Here is a 25,486-nt window from a genome sequence, read left to right as displayed (position 1 = left end):
AGCTACACCCTTCATACACCCCTGCTGTGCTACCGAACACCAGTGACCGTTGTATGCTGTCTCTAACAGTATGTCCTCTCTCTATCTGACACTGAATCTCTCAAAAACTGAACTACTTAGGGTACTTTCACACTTAGGTTAGAGGATTCCGGCAGGCAGTTCCGTTGCCAGAACTGCCTGCCGGATCCGTCAATCTGTATGCAAACGGAGAGCATTGCAAGAACGGATCCGTCTCTCCGTTTGTCATACGAACAAACGGATCCTTTTCTATTTTTTTTTACATTTTTAAAAGGTCTGCACATGCGCAGACCGGAGTAGTGGATCAGTTAATGCGGCAATTTTAATGCCGGATCTGGCACCAATTAATTTCAATGTGTTCCGGAATTTTGGATGGAGATAATACCGCAGCATGCTGCGGTATTTTGTCCGTCCAAAACGTCGTTCAGTGACTGAACTGAAGACATCCTGAAGCATACTGAACGGATTGCTCTCCATTCAGAATGCATTAGGATATAGCTAATCAGTTATTTTCCGGTATTGAGCCCCTAGGACGGAACTTAATGTCGGAAAAGAATAACGCTAGTGTGAAAGTACCCTAAACCACCTAAACCGGATATTTCCTTCTCAATGTTTGGCACTACCATAACGCCTAGCCAGCACACCAGCGGTCTTGATGTTAAGTTTGACAGTGACCTTTCCTTTACCTCCTATATCCAATCGCTTGCCCACTCATCACGCCTGCACCTTAAAAACATCTCTAGTTCATCCTTTTCATACTGTGGAAACAACAAAAACTCTCAATGTGATCCTGATCCATTCTAGTCTGGATTACTGTAACTCATTAATAATCGGTCCCCCCCTCACTAAACTCTCCCCTCTCCGATCTTTCCTAGGCAGCAGCCAGGCTCATCTATCTGTCTAACCACTACTCTGATGCCCCTACTCTGTGGCTGCCATTAAACTGGTTGCCCATACACTATAGTATTCAATTGAAAGTGTTCATACTCACCCACAAAGCTAATCACAGTGCAGCACCCCCTATTTCTCCTCCCTCATCTCTGTCTACCATCCTACCCATGCTTTATCCTGAGGATAGGTCATCAATATAAATTGCTGCACAACCTCTTTAAAGTTTTTTTTTTATAGCTAGTATCTAGATAACATTGGGAGATTCGTCTGCCTCAGTGCTGGCCTATCCTGGAAACAGGAGGAGCTCCTCATAGCCAAGGCTGAATAAAAAGGAGGGTGGGATAACTAATAGCAAGGAGAGGAGGAGAGTGGTGGTGATGGCAAAATGGGAGGAGTAGTAGTAGTTCAATAAATAATGTTCCTAATAAAAGTAGTGAGGCAGCGACAGATGTGAGCTGCCAATACAACAGTCAGTATCTGGCTCTTATAATGAAATTTTTGCTTTTCTGTCTTTTAGTCTGTTTCTACTGTAGACTTTAAAGGGGTCGGCCACTCTCTGGCTACTTGTGACCAATGTGTATATAAGATGATTATATAATCGTTGAAATTCTGCTCCATTTTCTATATTTCAAAAGTTATGCCCCTTTGTTTGCCAAGTCTTTTGTGCTGTCCACACAGAGGCCTTGTCCATAGAATGGCAGCTGACGGAGGGTCATGTAACAAGGCAAATCCCCTCCATGTGTGTCTCCTCCATTCAAACACACTGCACCTGCACTAAACTCCCAAATGTGGTGTATCTGAATATAGGAGCCATCACATGGAGGTCATTTGCTTGGTCACATGACCCTCCATCAGCAAGTTCTCTGTGTGGACAGCACAAAAGACTTGGCCTACAAGGGAGCATACCTTATGAAATATAGAAAATAGTGCAAAATTTTAACCAAGGCTATACTAGTAAGTACCATATAATCATCTTACATACACATTGGCCAACAGTAACCAGAAAGTGGCCATCTCAGTGGAGATCTGGGTCCCGAGATCTCCAGTGATCACTGAAATGAAGACACGGAAGCACTCAACCATTTGCTGTGTCCCTTCAGCAGCGATTGGTTCTCCTTGTTAGCCAAAGACAATCTCAGAGAAGTCTATTAAGACTCCCATCATACCTCAGATCCGACTTCCATGCCAGACCGCCATCAGACCTCAGATCAGGTCTTTAAAATAAGTAACTTCACTTATCTCTCCTGCTCTGTCGCTCCTGGTCCGGCGGTCTCTGCAGGAGTCGCAATCCCTTTTTTTCATCCGACTGCGTGCAGCGACGGGACATAGTGCGCGCACTACGTCCTGATGCTATACACAGTGCATGGCCCCAGAAAGAAGATAAGGCAGGGTGAGCGCTTAACTCCCCACTCCCAATGCATACTAGTGAGCGCATTCACAATGGAAGCGCTCACTAGTATTGGCTTTATATTTCTACTTTTGGCGTATACGATATATTCTTTTTACTTGTGGGTCATCTGTGGTTAGCTTTGATTTCTTATGCAACAGCAAAGATTTACTCCCAGCTGTGGTACAAAGAAAACTGTTCATTTTTTTCACTCATAGATTTAAATCAGAAACTTCTAACTAGAAGAACTTTTCACCTCCAGCTGAGGTGCAAAACACATTTTCACATCTGCTAGTTATAAATCATTTGCTGCAGACACACAATTATCAACAATGATAACAAGTGACATATAGGCCTGTCAATAGCTTTTATAAAATGTAATTTGTGCTGATGTTGCTTCTGTGTGTCACAAAGATGGAGATGGGGGAGCAAGATGTCCTCTTCTCTGTGTGTGCTGTATATAGGACACTTATCAATCATTTTACGCCTCAATTGTGGTGGAAAAAAGTCGCACATTATGGTGCACAGCATCTGTGCAACAAAATATGCAATAATTTTCCAAAGTGCCGAGAAAAAGGGGACGTGGCTTCGCGCCGCCACCGCATTTACTATAACGTTCGCCAGTAAGTGGCAGAAGTTATAGCTGAAGTCTACACCAGCCTGTTGCTGGCGAAGACTTCAGTTTCTGGCGCACGGCAGAGATGCGCCTGATTTGTTAAGAGGCTTCTGCCAGCATCTCATGCCAGCACAGGAGGATGGTCTTGATATATCTCCCCCAGTGTAACAGCTTGTCTCCCCCCATTAGCTCATCAAAAACGGACAATTAGGGTAGTTTCAAAGGAGCGTGTTCACTGCAGAAAACATGCTCTGTGTGGGAGCTGTATTTCCCATTAAGGGACACTGCTCATCTGGAGTGGATTTGCAGCCGCATAATAAGGCTACTTTCACACTAGCGTTCGATCGGATCCGTTCTCAACGGATCCGATCATATTAATGCAGACGGAGGCTCCGTTCAGTACGGATCCGTCTGCATTAATAACTTAGAAAAAATTCTAAGTGTGAAAGCAGCCTGAGCGGATCCGTTCAGACTTTCAATGTAAAGTCAATGGGGGACGGATCCGCTTGAAGATTGAGCCATATGGGCTCATCTTCAAGCGGATCCGTTCCCATTGACTTACATTGTAAGTCTGAACGGATCCGCTCGCCTCCGCACGGCCAGGCGGACAGCTGAACACTGCAAGCAGCGTTCAGCTGTCCGCCTGTCCGTGGGGAGGAGAGCGGAGCGGAGGCTGAACGCCGCCAGACTGATGCAGTCTGAGCGGATCCGCTCCATTCAGACTGCATCAGGGCTGGACGGAGGCGTTCGGGTTCGCTCGTGAGCTCCTTCAAACGGAGCTCACGAGCGGACCGACGAACGCTAGTGTGAAAGGAGCCTTACTTATGATGTTGTGAATTCCTACCTGGCTGAAAGTCTACTGAACTGTAGTCATGGCATTAGGTGACTACAGTCAAGTAGACTTATGGCCAGGAAGGAATTCACAACATCATAATTCGTTATGATGCTGTAAATCCACTCCAGATGAGCAGGATAATGGGAAATACAGCTCCCACACGGAGTGAACATGCTAGTCTGAAACTACAATTAAAGATGAAGCCGACAGGGAAAGAAACTAGGAGCTAAATGAAGACTAAAGGCTGTATTACACAACTCAATGTGGCAGACGATTTTTGGGTGGGAACTGTTCACTAGTGCATAAGAAGTTTGCTGCTATTAAATGCTTTTAAATTATTAGACACCACGATCTGCCGACCTGCAAACAATAATTTTTGGATCGAGCGTTTGCTCATTCACTGGGCAATCCACGGCAGTATTACACTGCCAGATGATCGCCAACGAGAGTTCATACAAACACTCGTTATTGATTATCTGCTGAAAAATTGGGCAGTGTAATATAGGATTAAGATTCGGATGACAAGAAATACTGTTGCTTCAACATGTACATACACAATAGCTATTACTAAAAAGGCACCTGAAACAATAGGTAAGCTGTGAACACTAGGTCAAAGGAGCTCCGAAGCAAATAATCCTGCCCATAAAGTAAACTTTGGAGAAAGGCAATTGAAAAGTTATGGAAAAAAGTTATTTGCTGACGAGAAAAGGCATGAAGTAACTACACTGTACTTATAAGATGTGTTGCAGCAGCTCTAGCAGTAGGACATTTCCAATGTACACATTGTACGCCATTGTAAAGCTCTCCTTTAACCCCTGCAGGACTGAGCAATTTTCCATTTTTGTATTTTCTATTCCCTGCCTTCCCAGAGTCATAACTTTTTCCATTCACACAGCGATATGAGGACTTGGTATTTGCAGAACAACTTACCGTACACTTTCTGATGGCACCATTTATTATTACATACGATGTACTGGGAACTGGAAGGAAATTCCAATTGGCGTGGAATTGAAAAAAAAAAAAAAAAACGCAGTTCCAAAATCTTGCATGAGTTTTGTTTTTCCTTCATTCTTTCAGTATGATTACAACAATACCACATTTATTTAGTTTTTCTTGTGTTTTAATATTGAAAAAAATAAATCGTCATATTTTTCATCGTCATATTCTGGTTTCAAATAACTTTTTTATAGTTATGTCTACAAAGCTGTGTGAGGGCTCATTTTTTGCGGGACAATCTGTAGTTACTGTTGTGGAGCATGCATTACATTTTCATCACTCTTTATTCAATGTATATTCTGTTACGCCGTTGGCCGTACAAGATAAATATTTTATATTTTAGTAGTGTGGGTGTTTTTGGATGTGGCAATGCCTATAATATTTCTTTTTTTGATTTTGTTATTTTTATTATAGGGAAAGGAGGGTTATTAGAATTTTTTTAGCTTTTTTATATTTTAAAAACATTTACTTTTTTCGACTTTTTTTAGGCCCCCAAGGTGTTAACATTATGCAATTGTTAGATAGCCATTTCTATTTATAAATGGAAATTGTCACATTAACACCAGTCCTGACGATGTATTTCAGAGCAGCTTTATATGCTGACAGTGGTGGAATGGGGGGCAGTAAGAAAATAAAAAGTAGTGATCTGAATTCCTTATCTGCAGTAATAATAGTCCAAGATCCCGGTGACAGATTCCTTTTAAAAATCCACTAACCTCATTTACCACATTTGCAAAATATTGTAGAGTTGATATGGCTTCTTCATCTCCTTTCCCCAGGGCAAAATTCTAGAAATAAAAGCAAACAAACATGGTAACATAAGACTGATATGAAATACTGCATACTGATCTGTTGTTCTTTGCCTTGTGGGTATATGGTCAATGAAGTACTGAACATGCCCATCATTATGTATAGCTGTTTGCATTGTAAATTTAAAGGAGTATTCAAAGTTCTGCACATTATTTTATTCTTTATTACCAAATGACTACCAGAGGATTGCAGCAAAATTACCAAAAAAATGTATTACTTACCTGTTTTTCATATGCAAGAAGTTGGCTGGACAATTGTTGGGTAGCCAAACACATTTCATTCTTCAAACAGATAAAAACAAACTTTTGTTAACACATCCCACATTTTTAAGAATGAATACATTTATTTTACACCACGGTCAATTACTGTATCTACCGTCAGAGAAAAACAATTCTTATGGCTACCGTACTTGGGATATGAAAGAAATACACTCCTGGAATGTCATTCTATTAGTTAACCATGTAATTAAAATAATAATTATCATAATATGAAACAGGATGTGTCCTATTTCTTGTTTTATAGCTTTAGCATTAATGAAAGTCACCAAACCACCTACCAATGACTAATTAAAGAAGCACTCCTACAAAATCTTCATTCTCTGTTAGAAAGGTCCATTATGTAAATTGTAGTGAAGGTAATCTTCTTACCAGTGACTGTATTTATGAATTATAACCTCCATTCTGATTCTCAGCTGTGTCACGTGACCAGCACTCTGATCTCCAACTGACACATAACAGGAAGTCAATTACTTCTCTATTCCTTCCTATGAGACTGAGGTTCCCACAGGAATACACAGAAACGCATTGAGGGGTTAAAAGTTTTCCAGGAAATATATACAGGTCCTTCTCAAAAAATTAGCATATTGTGATAAAGTTCATTATTTTCTGTAATGTACTGATACACATTAGACTTTCATATATTTTAGATTCATTACACACCAACTGAAGTAGTTCAAGCCTTTTATTGTTTTAATATTGATGATTTTGGCATACAGCTCATGAAAACCCAAATTTCCTATCTCAAAAAAATAGCATATTTCATCCGACCAATAAAAGAAAAGTGTTTTTAATACAAAAAAAGTCAACCTTCAAATAATTATGTTCAGTTATGCACTCAATACTTGGTCGGTAATCCTTTTGCAGAAATGACTGCTTCAATGTGGCGTGGCATGGAGGCAATCAGCCTGTGGCACTGCTGAGGTGTTATGGAGGCCCAGGATGCTTCGATAGCGGCCTTAAGCTCATCCAGAGTGTTGGGTCTTGCGTCTCTCAACTTTCTCTTCCCAATATCCCACAGATTCTCTATGGGGTTCAGGTCAGGAGAGTTGGCAGGCCAATTGAGCACAGTAATACCATGGTCAGTAAACCATTTACCAGTGGTTTTGGCACTGTAAGCAGGTGCCAGGTCGTGCTGAAAAATGAAATCTTCATCTCCATAAAGCTTTTCAGCAGATGGAAGCATGAAGTGCTCCAAAATCTCCTGATAGCTAGCTGCATTGACCCTGCCCTTGATAAAACACAGTGGACCAACACCAGCAGCTGACATGGCACCCCAGACCATCACTGACTGTGGGTACTTGACACTGGACTTCAGGCATTTTGGCATTTCCCTCTCCCCAGTCTTCCTCCAGACTCTGGCACCTTGATTTCTGAATGACATGCAACAGTCCAGTGCTGCTTCTCTGTAGCCCAGGTCAGGTGCTTCTGCCGCTGTTTCTGGTTCAAAAGTAGCTTGACCTGGGGAATGCGGCACCTGTAGCCCATTTCCTGCACACGCCTGTACACGGTGGCTCTGGATGTTTCTACTCCAGACTCAGTCCACTGCTTCCGCAGGTCCCCCAAGGTCTGGAATCGGTCCTTCTCCACAATCTTCCTCAGGGTCCGGTCACCTCTTGTCGTTGTGCAGCGTTTTCTGCCACACTTTTTCCTTCCCACAGACTTCCCACTGAGGTGCCTTGATACAGCACTCTGGGAACAGCCTATTCGTTCAGAAATTTCTTTCTGTGTCTTACCCTCTTGCTTGAGGGTGTCAATGATGGCTTTCTGGACAGCAGTCAGGTCGGCAGTCTTACCCATGATTGCGGTTTTGAGTAATGAACCAGGCTGGGAGTTTTTAAAAGCCTCAGGAATCTTTTGCAGGTGTTTAGAGTTAATTAGTTGATTCAGATGATTAGGTTAATAGCTCGTTTAGAGAACCTTTTCATGATATGCAAATTTTTTTGGATAGGAATTTTGGGTTTTCATGAGCTGTATGCCAAAATCATCAATATTAAAACAATAAAAGGCTTGAACTACTCCAGTTGGTGTGTAATGAATCTAAAATATATAAAAGTCTAATGTTTATCAGTACATTACAGAAAATAATGAACTTTATCACAATATGCTAATTTTTTTAGAAGGACCTGTATAATGCTGTTCTATTTCATCCAGTAAATTACGGACTCCATAATGGAAACCTAGTCAATGGAGTCCATTGGCACCATTGCTGTCTTATTTGACAGATGTGGAACTTCCGTCACTTTCGTTGTTCTATTTCTGTAATTGAGTGCAAAACCAGAAATGATTGGCAGAAGCCTGGCACCAATGTGAATGAGCCCTTATTCTGCTTAAAATGTGAAAGAAAAGTAACATACATTCTTTATTCCATAGAAACAATGTCCACCATCATGATCCGGATCCAACTGTTTAAACTCTGTCTTTATTAGTCACATTCAAAATCAAACATATAATTGGAGGGGGAAAAATACTCATCTGAGTACTGTAGTAATGCAACTTATAAAGACAGAATTTTAAACAGCTGCGTCCGGATCCTGATGCTGGACATTATTTCTATTGTATGATTGCTATATCTCTACTCTGGGCTTGTCTCCTGCATGGAACACCGAACTGGAAAAGACTGTACATGCGGATGAGCCGATGTTCATGTCACATCCCGTTAATTTTTGTTCAAAGTGCAGCAACACATAGGATTATTCTGTAGTAGCTTGCATCACATTAAAGCTTATTTCACAGGTATCCTGTGTCAACAAACCGTGAGTAAAGGAGGACATCTTATGTCCCACCTCTTGATATACTTGTTTATAATCCAGACCCTATACTTGCCCAGATCCTATATAGGTGGTGTATTATATGACTGTTTAAGATTAAAAATTATACTTCCTAGAGAGGTTTTCATATTTGAATGTCTATTTAATAAAAGGTGTATTTTAAATGAAGGGAGATTAATATGATATTTGTTTGGTGTTTATCACACTCCTAATGAGTACCTAATGTGTGATGTGGGTTTCTTATTTCACAGGTAAGGTTGAAAAAAAATATAACGGCCTATTCACGCTACATCTCAATAGAGGTTTGCTGTATGCTCCATGAAAGCTCCCACAACATCCATTAAATAGATGCATGGGGGCCCATTCACCATTGGACACCATAACAGTGTTCTCTTGGCCTCTGTTTGGTACCCTTTGGCACCCAGATTGTCTGTTTCTTTAGCTGCCTGGAAGAGCTCTGCATATTTTTTGTTTTTTTTAGAGGGCACAGCATCCATTTTATGGGTCTGGATACACCAGGACCTTTCCCAGTGCATACGGTAAATTTATGATTAAGACACAATGTAGAATTACTTTAAACCAGTCTGCAGACTTCAGGGTGACTCACCTGGGCCCCATAAACTCTCTGCATAGTCTGAAGCAGCTGATTTGTATAATCTGTTAGTGTTCCAGCATCTTCTTCAAAAACACTCAGGAGGGAGCGCGTCTAAAGAAACAGGTGAAGCATAAAACGAAATTCAAATCGTGACTCTAATAATTTAAAGGGGTTCTGCAGTTTTTTTAAACTGATGAACTATCCTCTGGATAGATCATCAGCATCTGATAGGGCGGGGGTCCGAAACCCGGGACCCCTGCCGATCAGCTGTTTGAGAAGGCAGCGGTGCTGGCAGTAGCGCCGCGACCTTCTCACTGTTTACCGCAGGCCCAGTGACGTCACTACTAGTATCAATTGCCTGGGCATGGCTAAGCTCTGTTCACTTGAATGAAGCTTAGCCCCGCCCAGGCCAGTGATACTAGTCGTGATGTCACTGGGCCTGCGGTAAACAAGGAGAAGGCCGCGGCGCTTCTGACAGCACCGCTGCCTTCTCAAACAGCAGGGGTCCCGGGTGTCGGCAGGGGTCGCGGGTGTCGGACCCCCGCCGATCAGATGCTGATGATCTATCCAGAGGATACTGCAGAACCCCTTTAATGCATACATAAAATTTCTGTAACTCGGAATCACTATAAAATAAATGCACAAATGTAACTAATGTTATGAGTAGGATATTTAAAAAAAGATTATGAAAAAAATATATTAAGGAACTTTGCAAGAGGGAAGCACAAATATAGGCCAACTACTGCACGGTTAAAATTTAGTGTCGTGATTTATAATTTGTGGAAATGGGAAAATAAAACCCAGCAGTTAATATCACGCTTGAGGGCCAATTTTGATGCAGGACCAGACCTATTCATTAAAATAGGTCATATGTACATAATGTTTCCTCACCCGCCTAACATTTTAATAGCAAAAAAGGAATACAATGACAAAAAGAAAAAACATTTTTTATAAAATCTGTTGCATTAAGGGCATTTGTAAATATATTGAAGAGTGGTAGCGATAACCTTAGTCATTTTATACATTGAAGAAAAGCCTCTCTTACACAATACACAAAATCCATTTTTAGAGAGACTGGAGCAAGGCAAATGTGGTGCCCGTATTCAAAATGAGAAAAATGTTTGAAGGACTCTTAAGGGACAATATACAGGAGTATATGATTGTAAATAGTATCATAAGTGATAGCAAGCGTGGGTTTATCAAGGACAGAAATCGTCAGACTAACCCAGGGCCGCAACGCCATGCTGCCCTGGAGATGAGTGGGGGGCGGCTGCAGGGCTGAGGGAAATGAGCGTTCCATTGTGGAAGTTCAACTGATCATAAAGTGATGGCATATTCTATCCCTTTAAGGGTCCATTCACACGTCCGTTGTTTGTTTCCTGATCTGTTCCGTTTTTTGCTGAACAGATCTGGACCAGATTTGGACCCATTAATTTTCAATGGGTCCTGAAAAAAAACGGACAGCACAATGTCAGATTTTTTTTCAGGACCCATTGAAAATGAATGGGTCCAGATCTGGTCCAGATCTGTTCAGCAAAAAACGGAACAGATCAGGAAAGAAAGAACGGACGTGTGAATGGACCCTAAATGTGATTTGTCAGGTAGATAAGGGCACATGGAAGTTATAGGGAGGGAGGGAGCTCCTTTCATCAAGATCTCCTAGTCTGAGCCAGAATGTAGAGTCACTCAAGAAGAGCTGCTCCCACTTGGGTGAACTTGAGTAGTCCTTGTGTTACATGGACAACCATTCATCTTAATCTCCGCTATGTAAAACTACAACTAAATGCCTCGCTGGCTGTGCCTTCCTTCAGCAAAAACAGCTGTTTGCTGGGGTGTCAGAATTAGGACACAAGGCAACCAGCCGATTGCTGTAGCGGCCACATTTTGAAATGGGATGTCTCTGATAAAACACCCCCCCTTTAACACATTAGGACCTGTGCCAATTTTAGTTTTTCGTTTCCACCTTTCAAGAGCTATAACTTTATTCAACTTTTCCGACTTTCAGTTCGCATACAGTAGCCGTATTTTTATTTTATTTTTTTTGCGTCACAAGTATTTTTTAATGCCACTATTTAATTCTCCATGCCTTGTATTGAAAACATAAAAAAATTATTTGGGGTGAAACTGAAAAAACACCCTAAATTCCAGGTTAAGGTTTTGCAGTGTTCACTGTGTGCTAAAAAGGGCATGATCAGTTTATTCTAAGGTTCATTTTACAGTACAAAGGCCTTCTGATCACATTTTATTCATGTTTTTTTTTTTGTGTGGTGGGGTTCAAGGTGACCCATAAAAATGGCCAATCAGCCATTTTTATTTTTTGTTCTATTACGGCATTCACCACACATGATAAGTATTTTTATATTTTAGCACATTGTCGGACGCTGTGATATCAATCATGTTTATTTTAATTATGTAAAACTGGGAAAAAGTTTGTGGGGCGAGGGGTTTATATAAACCTTTTTTTTTACTTTCATTTTGAGTTCCATTACCTGAACATGCAACTATTTGCAGTCTATGTAAATTTTACTGATTGTAGGCAGGGCTTAAAAGGCAGTTTACTATGGTAGGTCTGGGAGCCATCCACCGCAACCTACTGGAATCCTGTGATTTCACTGCAGGAGGTTCCGATCACAGACAGAGGGAGCCCCCTCCTTCTCGCCTCTAAGATGCTGCGGACGCTATTGACTGCGGCTTCCGAAGGGTTAAATTCCTGTGAATGGAGTTTAGTTTGATCCATTGCAGCCAGGTATCAGCTGTATCACAAATGGCACCCACTGCGTATGGAGCGGGCTCAGCTCATGAGCCCACTCCATACATTCCTCCTGCATGTATGGCGTATATATTTGCCATTAAGGGGCTAATGGTTGGGAAAAAACATTTGACCACTAAGGTAGGCTGAAGAGTCCCTCATATTGTTAGGAGCTTCTTGAAACTGGTGTTTTTTTGCCACTGACTCGGAAACAGGTATTACAATGTGTATCCAGAGACATCCCAAGATTAGATGAAAACCTTTCTACGTGTCTTAAGGGAGACTTCAGACATGCTGAACTTCCGAATGAATAACAGAGGTATACAGTGCTATACTCAGCTATCTCCATCAGTCCCACATCCCAACTGTGTTGAGGCTTCCTCAGGAAAAAAAAAAACAACACACAAGAAAACCAACTGTCTGTACATGGACCTTGCTGCTCATGGTGCTGCACCCATACTAATGGGGTGGTCCGTTCACTGTTGATACTGATCATCTCAGGATGTGGTTTTGCTTTATTGATGTGTGTTTCCTGCCTCGGACTCTCATTGTTTGTGCCTCTGTATTATGTGAAAACTCTTTAATAAATATACAATTATAACTGTGGAGTCAGTTGACCAAAAATCCAACTCCAGTAGCTCCAGTTCCCACAAGAATGGCTCATCATGTATAACAGTAGTAATAACAAATTTACTGTAGTAAAATCAAGTTACTTAGATAGAATCTAAAATATAATTATTGGAATACAACGTCTGAACAAAAAACTTTTATAAATTGTAAAGAAGCAACATACTACTGTGCATTCTATACATGGAATGTTTTAAACTGAAAGGGGTTGACCGGGCTTTTAATACTGATGAACTATGCTCAGGATAGGTCATCAATATCAGATCAGCGGGGGTCTGACACCTGGCACCCCCACTGATCAGCTCTATGTGGAGACGGCGTGCGCAGTACGCATGTGCAGTCTCCCGCATGTGCAAATGTTCTGCATTTACCCAATCAATTATACAATATGAATAATATATATTTAATCATGTCATTTTGAAGCCAGAGTTGGAACATTCCCACAACCTGACCACCCAAATTTGACTTCTACTCCATCTCCACGGCCAAAGACAAAATCCCTTAAAATGACATAGAAGAGAAGGATCAAAAAAGTCACAAAAATAGAAAATTATGAATGTATGGTCTCCCAGTGTATTCTTAAAAGTAAAGTTTATTTCTTTATGTAAACTGAAACAAAAGGAAAAGTCTAGAAATCAGAGCTAGAAGTTCACTCGGGGGTCCTGCCAATTTGGCCAGAACTACTTTCATCACATGATTCAAAATCACAGGAATATTAGTCATCAAAACATGCTGATGCTTTTAACATAATAGAAACCTGCTTTAGAAATAGTTTCTGAGAAGCTCTGAACACGAGTTCAATGGTATTCTCAAAAAATATTTATTTACTCTATTTGTACATTTAAAAAAATGTAAAAATTATTCATTTTGAATCACTAAAATAAAATAAAAAGTTCCTCTGTATAGCTATTGCTGTTACATACTGGTTATGGTGCCCCAGTGTTCTGAATCCTTCTCAACACCGTTCTTTTAATAAGGTCTACTGCACACGACCGTATCCATTTTGCAAAATGCGGACCCGCAAAATATTGACACCTTCCATGTGCAGTCCACATTTTTCTCAGTCATTTTACATATACCCATGCTGGGTGAGAGAAATATCTCGGCAAAAGACAACTTTTCCCATTTTTTTATACAAAGTTGGCATTTGACCGAGATATTTCTCTCACCCAGCATGGTTATATGTAAAATGACACCCCAAAACACATTCCCCAACTTCTCCTGAGTACGGTGATACCACATGTGTGACACTTTTTTGCAGCCTAGGTGGGCAAAGGGGCCCACATTCCAAAGTGCACCTTCAGGATTTCACAGGGCATTTTTTACACATTTTGATTTCAAACTACTTCTCACACATTAAGGCTCCTAAAATGCCAGGGCAGTATAACTACGCCACAAGTGACCCCATTTTGGAAAGAAGACACCCCAAGGTATTCCGTGATGGGCATAGTGAGTTCATGGAAGTTTTTATTTTTTGTCACAAGTTAGTGGAATATGAGACTTTGTAAGGAAAAAAAAAAATAAAAAATCATTTTCCACTAACTTGTGACAAAAAATAAAAAGTTCTATGAACTCACTATGCCCATCAGCGAATACCTTAGGGTGTCTACTTTCCGAAATGGGGTCATTTGTGGGGTGTTTGTACTGTCTGGGCATTGTAGAACCTCAGGAAACATGACAGGTGCTCAGAAAGTCAGAGCTGCTTCAAAATGCGGAAATTCACATTTTTGTACCATAGTTTGTAAACGCTATAACTTTTACCCAAACCATTTTTTTTTTACCCAAACATATTTTTTTTATCAAAGACATGTAGAACAATAAATTTAGAGAAAAATTTATATATAGATGTCGTTTTTTTAAAAACATTTTACAACTGAATGTTTTTTTGCAAAAAGTTCGGTAAATTTAGATTAATAACAAAAAAAGTAAAAATGTCAGCAGCAATGAAATACCACCAAATGAAAGCTCTATTAGTGAGAAGAAAAGGAGGTACAATTCATTTGGGTGGTAAGTTGCATGACCGAGCAATAAACGGTGAAAGTAGTGTAGTGCAGAAGTGTAAAAAGTGGCCTGGTCATTAAGGGGGTTAAGCTAGGGGGGTTGAGGTGGTTAAAAAAGAAATGGTTTTCCATATATTGCCTTTGGAGCTGTAGCACTCGATAAAAGCCACCAATTAATTCTAGCATTACATAATACAGTGCATGTGGAAAGTCTTCAGACCTTTTCCCCTTTCTTCAAATTTAGTTATTTTGCAGCCTTGTGCTAAAATTTAAAAAATCAAGTTTGCCCCCCATCATTCTGCTTTTAGAGGGTGAAAAGAGAATTTTAGAAATGTTTGCAAATTTATTAAAAAGAAAAAACTAAAATTGTGCATGGCCATAAGTATTCAGTCAGACCCTTTGCTATGACGCTTGAAATGTAGAGGGCCTCCCATCTCTCTAGATCATCTTATTCGGATATTTCTACACCTTGGTTGGGGTCCACCTGTGGTAAATGCAGATGACTGGAGCTATCCTAAGGATAGATTATCAATATGGTGATCTTGGAAAACCCCTTTAGGCCTGCTGCACATCTGTATCTGTTTTGTCCACAAATTGCAGATCCGCAGAATACAGATAAGATCTGAGTGCATCCCGCAATGTGCGCAGGAGCCACTGTAATGAAGTCACAAAACAGGTTCTATAATTGCGGCTCCGCTGCGGACATTACACAGATGACATCCGTGTGCTTGCAAGTTTTTTTGAGGACCTATGGGAATGAATGGGTCTGTCTGTGATCCGCAAAAAATGATCAGAGAATACGGTTGTGTGAATGAGGCCTTATTCTATTACCTACTAGATGACACTGGTATAACCATCAGATACCAGAGGTATTATTTACTGAAACCCAGTGTTATGTGGGTACTATGGAAAGTATTCAGGGACCAGGGTGCCAGACTAGTGGCACTGATGAAAGGGAGACCATACCTCCCAACTTTTGAAAATCGCAAAAAGGGGCAATGCGCACCACATTAGGACCTTTTTCCATAATAGGCCACGCCTCTAACTCCGCCCAGATCACAATTACTGACCCCATCACAACTGCAGCAGTTGGGGATCGGTCAGGTGAGTGTAAGTTCCTTTATGTTTACAGCCTGTGGGGCCCCTGGGACGGGCTTGAATATCCATAGAAATATTAGCACATAAATCATCAGATTACAGGTATTTTAAGGTAGAAATTGCACCAAATAATGAAGTTATGGCCTAATATACAGGTAGAGGCCATACAGATAGTCAATGTATTAATGCACATTAATGTATTGGGTCCCCAGGTCAAAAAGAGGGACATTTAGGTCAAAGAGGGACACTTGGGAGGCATGAGGGACATGGGTCAAAGAGGGACACTTGGGAGGCATGAGGGACATGGGTCAAGAAGAGGGACACTTGGGAGGCATGAGGGACATGGGTCAAGAAGAGGGACACTTGGGAGGCATGAGGGACATGGGTCAAGAAGAGGGACACTTGGGAGGCATAAGGGACATGGGTCAAGAAGAGGGACACTTGGGAGGCATGAGGGACATGGGTCAAGAAGAGGGACACTTGGGAGGCATAAGGGACATGGGTCAAGAAGAGGGACACTTGGGAGGCATGAGGGACACGGGTCAAGAAGAGGGACACTTGGGAGGCATGAGGGACACGGGTCAAGAAGAGGGACACTTGGGAGGCATGAGGGACATGGGTCAAGAAGAGGGACACTTGGGAGGCATGAGGGACACGGATCAAGAAGAGGGACACTTGGGAGGCATGAGGGACACGGATCAAGAAGAGGGACACTTGGGAGGCATGAGGGACATGGGTCAAAAAGAGGGACACTTGGGAGGCATGAGGGAGTCCTGAATCAGAAGAGCAGGCCAGTGCTATCCGCAGAGCAGCACAAGCCTCCCGGCAGGCCTCACCCCGGCAGCGGCAGGCAGACAGCACACAGCCGCCCCCGACTCCCCACAAGCACGGCGGTCACGTGACCCCGCCCTCCTGCGCAGGTATGCCCTGCTACAAGCGCCCCGATATCCGGGTGCACTGGCCTCCTGCCCCCGTCCCCTTAGTTACACGTCACCTGCCACCTCAGGAAGGAAGGCGCTCTTACCTGGGGGCTGTCTAGCAGTGCCTCCTCCAACAGCAGCTTATCCACTGCCGGCATGTTGTCCTCCTCACGGCTGGTACGGAATTATTTAGCTGGGTTCAATCAATAACAGCCCTTCCTTCTGGAGCTCAGCGACACGTACTGAACTGACGAGTGTAGCTATGGCCGCTAGTAGGCGGCAGAGCTCCTGTCTGGTAAGAATGCTGCTCCGCACCGTCCAGACAGGGGCACAGAGGGTTAACTCGCACGTGTTGCTACAGTGTTCCAGAAGAAAATAGCTAAACTTTATCAAACTAAAAAAATTATCCCTTTAGTAAAAAAAAAAAAGCTGTGAGGGGGTGAATCTGACAGTCACCCCCCACCTGTGCTGCGGACCTATATTTCAATACGTGGTGCACAGAACAGTAGTACCACCCCAGATGTGACTGGGATTCTGGTATTGGATAAACCCAGCACCTTAACCACATCCAGATTAGTGCGGGGTCCCTGCCCACAAATGGGCTAATGTATGGTACCTAGATCTCCCATGACCCAACCTCTGATAGACTGCGATCTAATATAGTACAACTGGCCCTGCTCGACGCGTTTCTAAACTATCTGTAGGGAGTTTGTCATCAGGAGCATATATGGGAATAGATACAGAGGCGCCCAACATGCAGAGAGAATTGGCGTTTACTGCACGTGGATCGCGCAGCAGCACCGGCACTGCAGGGCCAGTTGTTCTATATGAGATCGCAGTCTAGCAGAGGGGGGAGATACGGATCCGTTTGTATTATCTTTAGGCCTCATGCACACGACCGTTGACTTTCAATGGGTCAGTGGAAAAATCGGAAAATGCACCGTTTTGCAGCCGAGGCCGTGATCCGTGTATCCTGTCCGTCCAAAAAATATGACCTGTCCTATTTTTTTGACGGACAACGGTTCACGGACCCATTCAAGTCAATGGGTCCGTGAAAGAACACGGATGCACACAAGATTGGCATCCGTGTCCGTGATCCGTGGCCGTAGGTTGCTTTCATACAGACGGATCCGAAGATCCGTCTGCATAAAAGCTTTTTCTGATCTAAGTTTTCACTTCGTGAAAACTCATTTCCGACAGTATATTCTAACACAGAAGCGTTCCCATGGTGATGGGGACGCTTCTAGTTATAATACACTGCAAACTTTGTACAAGACTGCCCCCTGCTGCCTGGCACCACCCGATCTCTTACAGGGGGATATGATAGCACAATTAACCCCTTCAGGTGCGGCACCTAAAGGGGTTAATTGTACTATCATATTCCCCTGTAAGAGATCAGGGCTGCCAGGCAGCAGGGGGCAGCCCCCCCCCCTCCCCAGTTTGAATATCGTTGGTGGCACAGTGTGCGCCCACCATCGCCCCCCCTTCCCTCCCTCTATTGTAATAAATCGTTGGTGGCACAGTGTGCGCCCACCATCGCCCCCCCCCTTCCTCCCTCTATAGTTAAAAATCGTTGGTGGCACAGTGTGCGCCCACCATCGCCCCCCCCCCCTTCCTCCCTCTATAGTTAAAAATCGTTGGTGGCACAGTGTGCGCCCACCATCGCCCCCCCTTCCTCCCTCTATAGTTAAAAATCGTTGGTGGCACAGTGTGCGCCCACCATCGGCCCCCCCTCTCTCTATAGTAGTAACAACCATTGGTGGCAGTGTGCGGCCTCCCATTTCCCCCCCCCCCCCCCCCCACAGTAGAAGATTCATACTTACCTGCTTGCTGTTGCGATGTCTGTGACCGGCCGGGAGCTCCTCCTACTGGTAAGTGACAGTTCTTTAGCAATGCGCCGCACAGACCTTTCACTTACCAGTAGGTGGAGCTCCCGGCCGGTCACAGACATCGCAGCAGCAAGCAGGTAAGTATGAATCTTCTACAATTGTACTATTGCTAAGTAACCATGGCAACCAGGGATGCAGTAGCTTCCTGGTTGCCCTGGGACTCCGATCGGAACTCCGCTGCCACCAATGATGGGGGGGGGGGGGGAATGGGAGGCCGCACACTGCCACCAATGGTTGTTACTACTATAGAGAGAGGGGGGGCCGATGGTGGGCGCACACTGTGCCACCAACGATTTTTAACTATAGAGGGAGGAAGGGGGGGGCGATGGTGGGCGCACACTGTGCCACCAACGATATTCAAACTGTGGAGGGGGGGGGGGGGTCTGCCCTCTGCTGCCTGGCAGCCCTGATCTCTTACAGGGGGATATGATAGTACAATTAACCCCTTCAGGTGCGGCACCTGAGGAGTTAATTGTGCTGATCACGGCCCCCTGTAAGAGATCGGGTGCTGCCAGGCAGCAGGGGGCAGTCATGTACACAGTTTTTCAGTGTATTCTAACCTGAAGCATCCCCATCACCATGGGAACGCCTCTGTGTTAGAATATACTGTCGGAAATGAGTTTCACGATGTAGCTCATATCCGACAGTATATTCTAACGTAGAGGCGTTCCCATGGTGATGGGGACGCTTCAAGTTATGTTCGGGTGTCCGCCTGGCCGTGCGGAGGCAAGCGGATCCGTCCAGACTTATAATGTAAGTCAATGGGGACGGATCCGTTTGAAGATGACACACTGTGGCTCAATTTTCAAACGGATCCGTCCCCCATTGACTTTCAATGTAAAGTCTGGACGGATCCGTCTGAGGCTACTTTCACACTACTGTTTTAACAATATAATGCAGACGGATCCGCTCTGAACGGAGCCACCGTCTGCATTATGAACACAAGTGTGAAAGCAAAGGGACTCCTGACTTTACATTGAAAGTCAATGGGGACGGATCCGTTTGCAATTGCACCATATTGTGTCAACGTCAAACGGATCCGTCCCCATTGACTTGCATTGTAATTCAGGACGGATCCGTTTGGCTCCGCACGGCCAGGCGGACGCCAAAACGACTTTTTTTTTCATGTCCGTGGATCCTCCAAAAATTAAGGAAGACCCACGGACGAAAAAACGGTCACGGATCACGGACCCACGGACCCCGTTTTTGCGGACCGTGAAAAAAAACTGTCGTGTGCATGAGGCCTACATTGTGGGTCAGAACGGATCAGTTTGGCTTAATTTCATCAGACGGACGCCAAAACACTGCAAGCATCCTGCCAGGCCACGCTCGCTTCAAAGTCGTGGTCTGGCAGGGGTGGCAGAAATGGCACATTTCAGTTTAAAAAAAAAAGAAAAGTCTAATTTTAGTGCTATTGGCATTAAAATGTCTCAAATTGAGATAAATAGGCGAATAATCAAGTTTATATTTTTTTAAAAAGTCACATTTTACAAGTGGTGTGCGCCTTTTGATATATGAGGTCAAAGAAATCACCACTTTTGATCTGTAATGTTAGAAAAAAAATTGTCGTAGATTACGCCATTATTGTTAAATGTCCCACATGGTCTGCATGTTGCGGACAAGTATAGGACATGTTCTATCCTTTTGTGGAATGGACATACGGATGCACAAAGTACATGGATCATCCATGACATACGGATGCACAAAGTACATGGATCATCCATGACATACGGATGCACAAAGTACATGGATCATCCATGACATACGGATGCACAGAGTACATGGATCATCCATGATATACGGATGCACAGAGTACATGGATCATCCATGACATACGGATGCACAGAGTACATGGATCATCCATGACATACGGATGCACAAAGTACATGGATCATCCATGACATATGGATGCACAGAGTACATGGATCATCCATGACATACGGATGCACAGAGTACATGGATCATCCATGAAATACGGATGCACAGAGTACATGGATCATCCATGACATACGGATGCACAAAGTACATGGATCATCCATGACATACGGATGCACAGAGTACATGGATCATCCATGACATACGGATGCACAGAGTACATGGATCATCCATGACATACGGATGCACAAAGTACATGGATCATCCATGACATATGGATGCACAGAGTACATGGATCATCCATGACATACGGATGCACAAAGTACATGGATCATCCATGACATACGGATGCACAGAGTACATGGATCATCCATGATATACGGATGCACAGAGTACATGGATCATCCATGATATACGGATGCACAGAGTACATGGATCATCCATGACATACGGATGCACAGAGTACATGGATCATCCATGACATACGGATGCACAGAGTACATGGATCATCCATGACATACGGATGCACAAAGTACATGGATCATCCATGACATACGGATGCACAGAGTACATGGATCATCCATGACATACGGATGCACAAAGTACATGGATCATCCATGACATACGGATGCACAGAGTACATGGATCATCCATGACATACGGATACACAGAGTACATGGATCATCCATGACATACGGATGCACAAAGTACATGGATCATCCATGACATACGGATGCACAAAGTACATGGATCATCCATTGAATACGGATGCACAAAGTACATGGATCATCCATGACATACGGATGCACAAAGTACATGGATCATCCATGACATACGGATGCACAGAGTACATGGATCATCCATGACATACGGATGCACAAAGTACATGGATCATCCATGACATACGGATGCACAAAGTACATGGATCATCCATTGAATACGGATGCACAAAGTACATGGATCATCCATGACATACGGATGCACAAAGTACATGGATCATCCATGACATACGGATGCACAGAGTACATGGATCATCCATGACATACGGATGCACAGAGTACATGGATCATCCATGGCATACGGATGCACAAAGTACATGGATCATCCATGACATACGGATGCACAGAGTACATGGATCATCCATGACATACGGATGCACAAAGTACATGGATCATCCATGACATACGGATGCACAGAGTACATGGATCATCCATGACATACGGATGCACAGAGTACATGGATCATCCATGACATACGGATGCACAAAGTACATGGATCATCCATGACATACGGATGCACAGAGTACATGGATCATCCATGACATATTGATGCACAGAGTACATGGATCATCCATGGCATACGGATGCACAGAGTACATGGATCATCCATGACATACGGATGCACAGAGTACATGGATCATCCATGACATACGGATGCACAAAGTACATGGATCATCCATGACATACGGATGCACAGAGTACATGGATCATCCATGACATACGGATGCACAAAGTACATGGATCATCCATGACATACGGATGCACAGAGTACATGGATCATCCATGACATACGGATACACAGAGTACATGGATCATCCATGACATACGGATGCACAAAGTACATGGATCATCCATGACATACGGATGCACAAAGTACATGGATCATCCATTGAATACGGATGCACAAAGTACATGGATCATCCATGACATACGGATGCACAAAGTACATGGATCATCCATGACATACGGATGCACAGAGTACATGGATCATCCATGACATACGGATGCACAAAGTACATGGATCATCCATGACATACGGATGCACAAAGTACATGGATCATCCATTGAATACGGATGCACAAAGTACATGGATCATCCATGACATACGGATGCACAAAGTACATGGATCATCCATGACATACGGATGCACAGAGTACATGGATCATCCATGACATACGGATGCACAGAGTACATGGATCATCCATTGAATACGGATGCACAAAGTACATGGATCATCCATGACATACGGATGCACAAAGTACATGGATCATCCATGACATACGGATGCACAAAGTACATGGATCATCCATGACATACGGATGCACAAAGTACATGGATCATCCATGACATACGGATGCACAGAGTACATGGATCATCCATGACATACGGATGCACAGAGTACATGGATCATCCATGACATACGGATGCACAGAGTACATGGATCATCCATGACATACGGATGCACAGAGTACATGGATCATCCATGACATACGGATGCACAGAGTACATGGATCATCCATGACATACGGATGCACAGAGTACATGGATCATCCATGACATACGGATGCACAGAGTACATGGATCATCCATGACATACGGATGCACAAAGTACATGGATCATCCATGACATACGGATGCACAAAGTACATGGATCATCCATTGAATACGGATGCACAGAATACATGGATCATCCATGACATACGGATGCACAGAGTACATGGATCATCTATGACATACGGATGCACAGAGTACATGGATCATCCATGACATACGGATGCACAGAGTACATGGATCATCTATGACATACGGATGCACAAAGTACATGGATCATCCATGACATACGGATGCACAAAGTACATGGATCATCCATGACATACGGATGCACAAAGTACAGGGATCATCCATGACATACGGATGCACAAAATACATGGATCATCCATGACATACGGATGCACAAAGTACAGGGATCATCCATGACATACGGATGCACAAAGTACAGGGATCATCCATGACATACGGATGCACAAAGTACATGGATCATCCATTTAATACGGATGCACAAAGTACATGGATCATCCATGACATACGGATGCACAGAGTACATGGATCATCCATGTGCTTTCCGCATCCATATGTCCGTTCTGCAAAATGTGAACCATGGACCCATCGAAGTCAAGACAAATAAAATGTAAACAACACACAGTCGTATGTATAAGGCCTGCACTACAGTAATACACTTGTATAGTGTATTACTGTAGTGCAGCGGCGACATGAAGCGCGCGAAATGACGCCGTGCGCTCCTGCTCTAAACAGGAATCCAGCCCGGCATACCACGGACCGCTCTCAGCCGCGGAACACGGCCGTGTGCATTCGGCCATAGTGAGCCAAAACCAGGCGCATTTTAAAAACACAGAACAGGTACAAATTGGGGATAGCGAATCAAATAATTTATCCGTAAGGGACTGCCCATCTTCAGACGATTCCCCACTATGCCAGCAAATTACCATGGCCACATATGTCACATGGCCTTGATAATCTTGTACATGCGCTGTTATAGCAAGTATTAGAGCATGCACACATGCCTCCCAAGTGTCCCTCTTTTGGGGGAGCAGTCCCTCTTTTTGACCAAATTCCCTCTTCCCCTCTTTGATCCTTAAATATCCCTCTTTTTGACCTGGAGAACTAATGCATAAATGTGCATTAATACATTTACTAAATTGCTCCTTACTAAAATATCTGTAATCTGTCGATTTATGTATTTAAATGGGTATTAAAGCGCAAGGAAAAAAATTGTCCCAGGGGCTCCACAGGCTGTAAAAAAATAAAAGGAACTTACACTCACCTAACTGATCCCCAACTGCTGCAGTTGTGACGGGGGTCAGTAGTTATGATCTGGGCGGAGTTAGAGGCGTGGCCTTGTATGAAAAAACCTGCTGTGGTGCATGCAAATTTATTGATGCAGATTTCTAAGCATATGATCCACATATCTGCTGGTACTCGCAGAAGTGGTGCATGCGCAACATTATCAAGGCCACGGAAAATGTGCTGTCATGCTAATCTGCTGTCAGAGGGAGCGTCTACAGCGGTCACTCCCTCACAAGTGTAAATTCACTCAGATGAACAAATTGATTTGCTTATCTCTAGTGCAAATCTTTCCATTATACCTAAAGGTTGAATTTAAACTTACCAATAATTGGCCAGATTATCGGGAATGACCATTCCTGCGAACTCTCGTTCCCGATAATCTGGCCATTTAAATGTCCTGCCGATCACCCGAGTAATCAGTGGCAGTATCACAAGCATTCATACAAACACATTAACTGCTGGAAGACCACCCTTTGACTGTATATACGCCCAGGTGGTCAGCACATATCTCTGCATGGACATTTTGAAACGTGACCACAGCTGTGCGCTAATCATTTTTTCATAGTTTTTTTCACATCACAGGATGTGCCGATGAGCAGCTGTTTAAAGTGTAACCGTCATGTTTTCATTTAAAAAATCTATTTTAGCATATGTTACTGCTACAGCAGCATTATGCATAAAGCAATCTTTAGTTTCTTCACATACCACTGTTTTCTTGAGTTTTTCCCTTAGTTACAGCTGTCTAAACATTTACAATATGAGGACCTTCTCAAGATGGCTCCTCTGCCAGTTCTCTGAAGCCAAAACTGCTTTCCCTCACTTCCCATACACACATGCTGTAGCCAGCAGCTCTTTGCCAGCCAATCAGATTGGATTACTGAGAGACACGCTTACTCACTCTGAAGCCTAAGGGTCCATTCACATGTCCGCAAAATGGGTCCGCATCCGTTCCGCAATTTTGCGGAAGAGGTGAGGCCCCATTCATTTTAAATGGGGCTGGAATGTGCTGTCCGCATCCGCATTTGTGGATCCGCACTTCCGGATCCTCTCTTCCGTTCCGCAAAAAAATTCAACATGTTCTATTCTTGTCCACAATTGAAAAGGCATTTTCTATGAGCGTGCCGGCGATGTGCGGTCCGCAGAATGCACATTGCCGGTGTCCGTGTTTTGCAGATCCGCAACATACGGACTAGTTAATGCAGGACAGCCCCTCCATCTTGTTAGCCGGAGACAGTCAAGCCCTAGCAACGGTCTTTTAAGGGAGCAGTGGAAAGGGACAGGGGATATTAATGAAAGCTGTTATTATAAGGTAATTACAGATCTTTCGGCAATCATTAACAGACTTAGGCTCCTTTCACACCTGCGTTCAGGTGTCCGCTCGTGAGCTCCGTTTGAAGGGGCTCACAAGCGGCCCTGAACGCAGCCGTCTGGCCCTAATGCATTCTCAGTGGAGGCGGATCCACTGAGAATGCATCCGCCTGACAGCGCTC

General features: G+C 43.4%; 1 protein-coding gene across 2 annotated transcripts in view; it reads right to left on the bottom strand.

The window, feature by feature from the left end:
* APPL2 (adaptor protein, phosphotyrosine interacting with PH domain and leucine zipper 2) overlaps positions 1 to 25,486 on the bottom strand; it is a 99,823-nt gene that overhangs the window by 70,204 nt on the left and 4,133 nt on the right. Inside the window, exons 1-4 of one of the 2 annotated variants that reach the window (XM_044280583.1) lie at positions 16,693 to 16,859; positions 9,207 to 9,305; positions 5,775 to 5,834; positions 5,460 to 5,531 (exon numbers count right to left, since the gene is read on the bottom strand). In XM_044280583.1, coding sequence (XP_044136518.1) covers positions 5,460 to 5,531; positions 5,775 to 5,834; positions 9,207 to 9,305; positions 16,693 to 16,746 — 285 coding nt within the window. In that variant the 5' untranslated portion in view covers positions 16,747 to 16,859. Of the gene's footprint in view, positions 1 to 5,459; positions 5,532 to 5,774; positions 5,835 to 9,206; positions 9,306 to 16,692; positions 16,860 to 25,486 lie in introns of those variants that run through there. The other variant, XM_044280584.1, reaches the window with a different exon arrangement.

Source organism: Bufo gargarizans, chromosome 2 (genome assembly GCF_014858855.1).
Source record: "Bufo gargarizans isolate SCDJY-AF-19 chromosome 2, ASM1485885v1, whole genome shotgun sequence".
Classification (NCBI taxonomy): domain Eukaryota; kingdom Metazoa; phylum Chordata; class Amphibia; order Anura; family Bufonidae; genus Bufo; species Bufo gargarizans.
The sequence above is the reverse complement of the archived record's forward strand: the minus strand, read 5'-3'. Positions and strand labels throughout refer to the sequence as shown.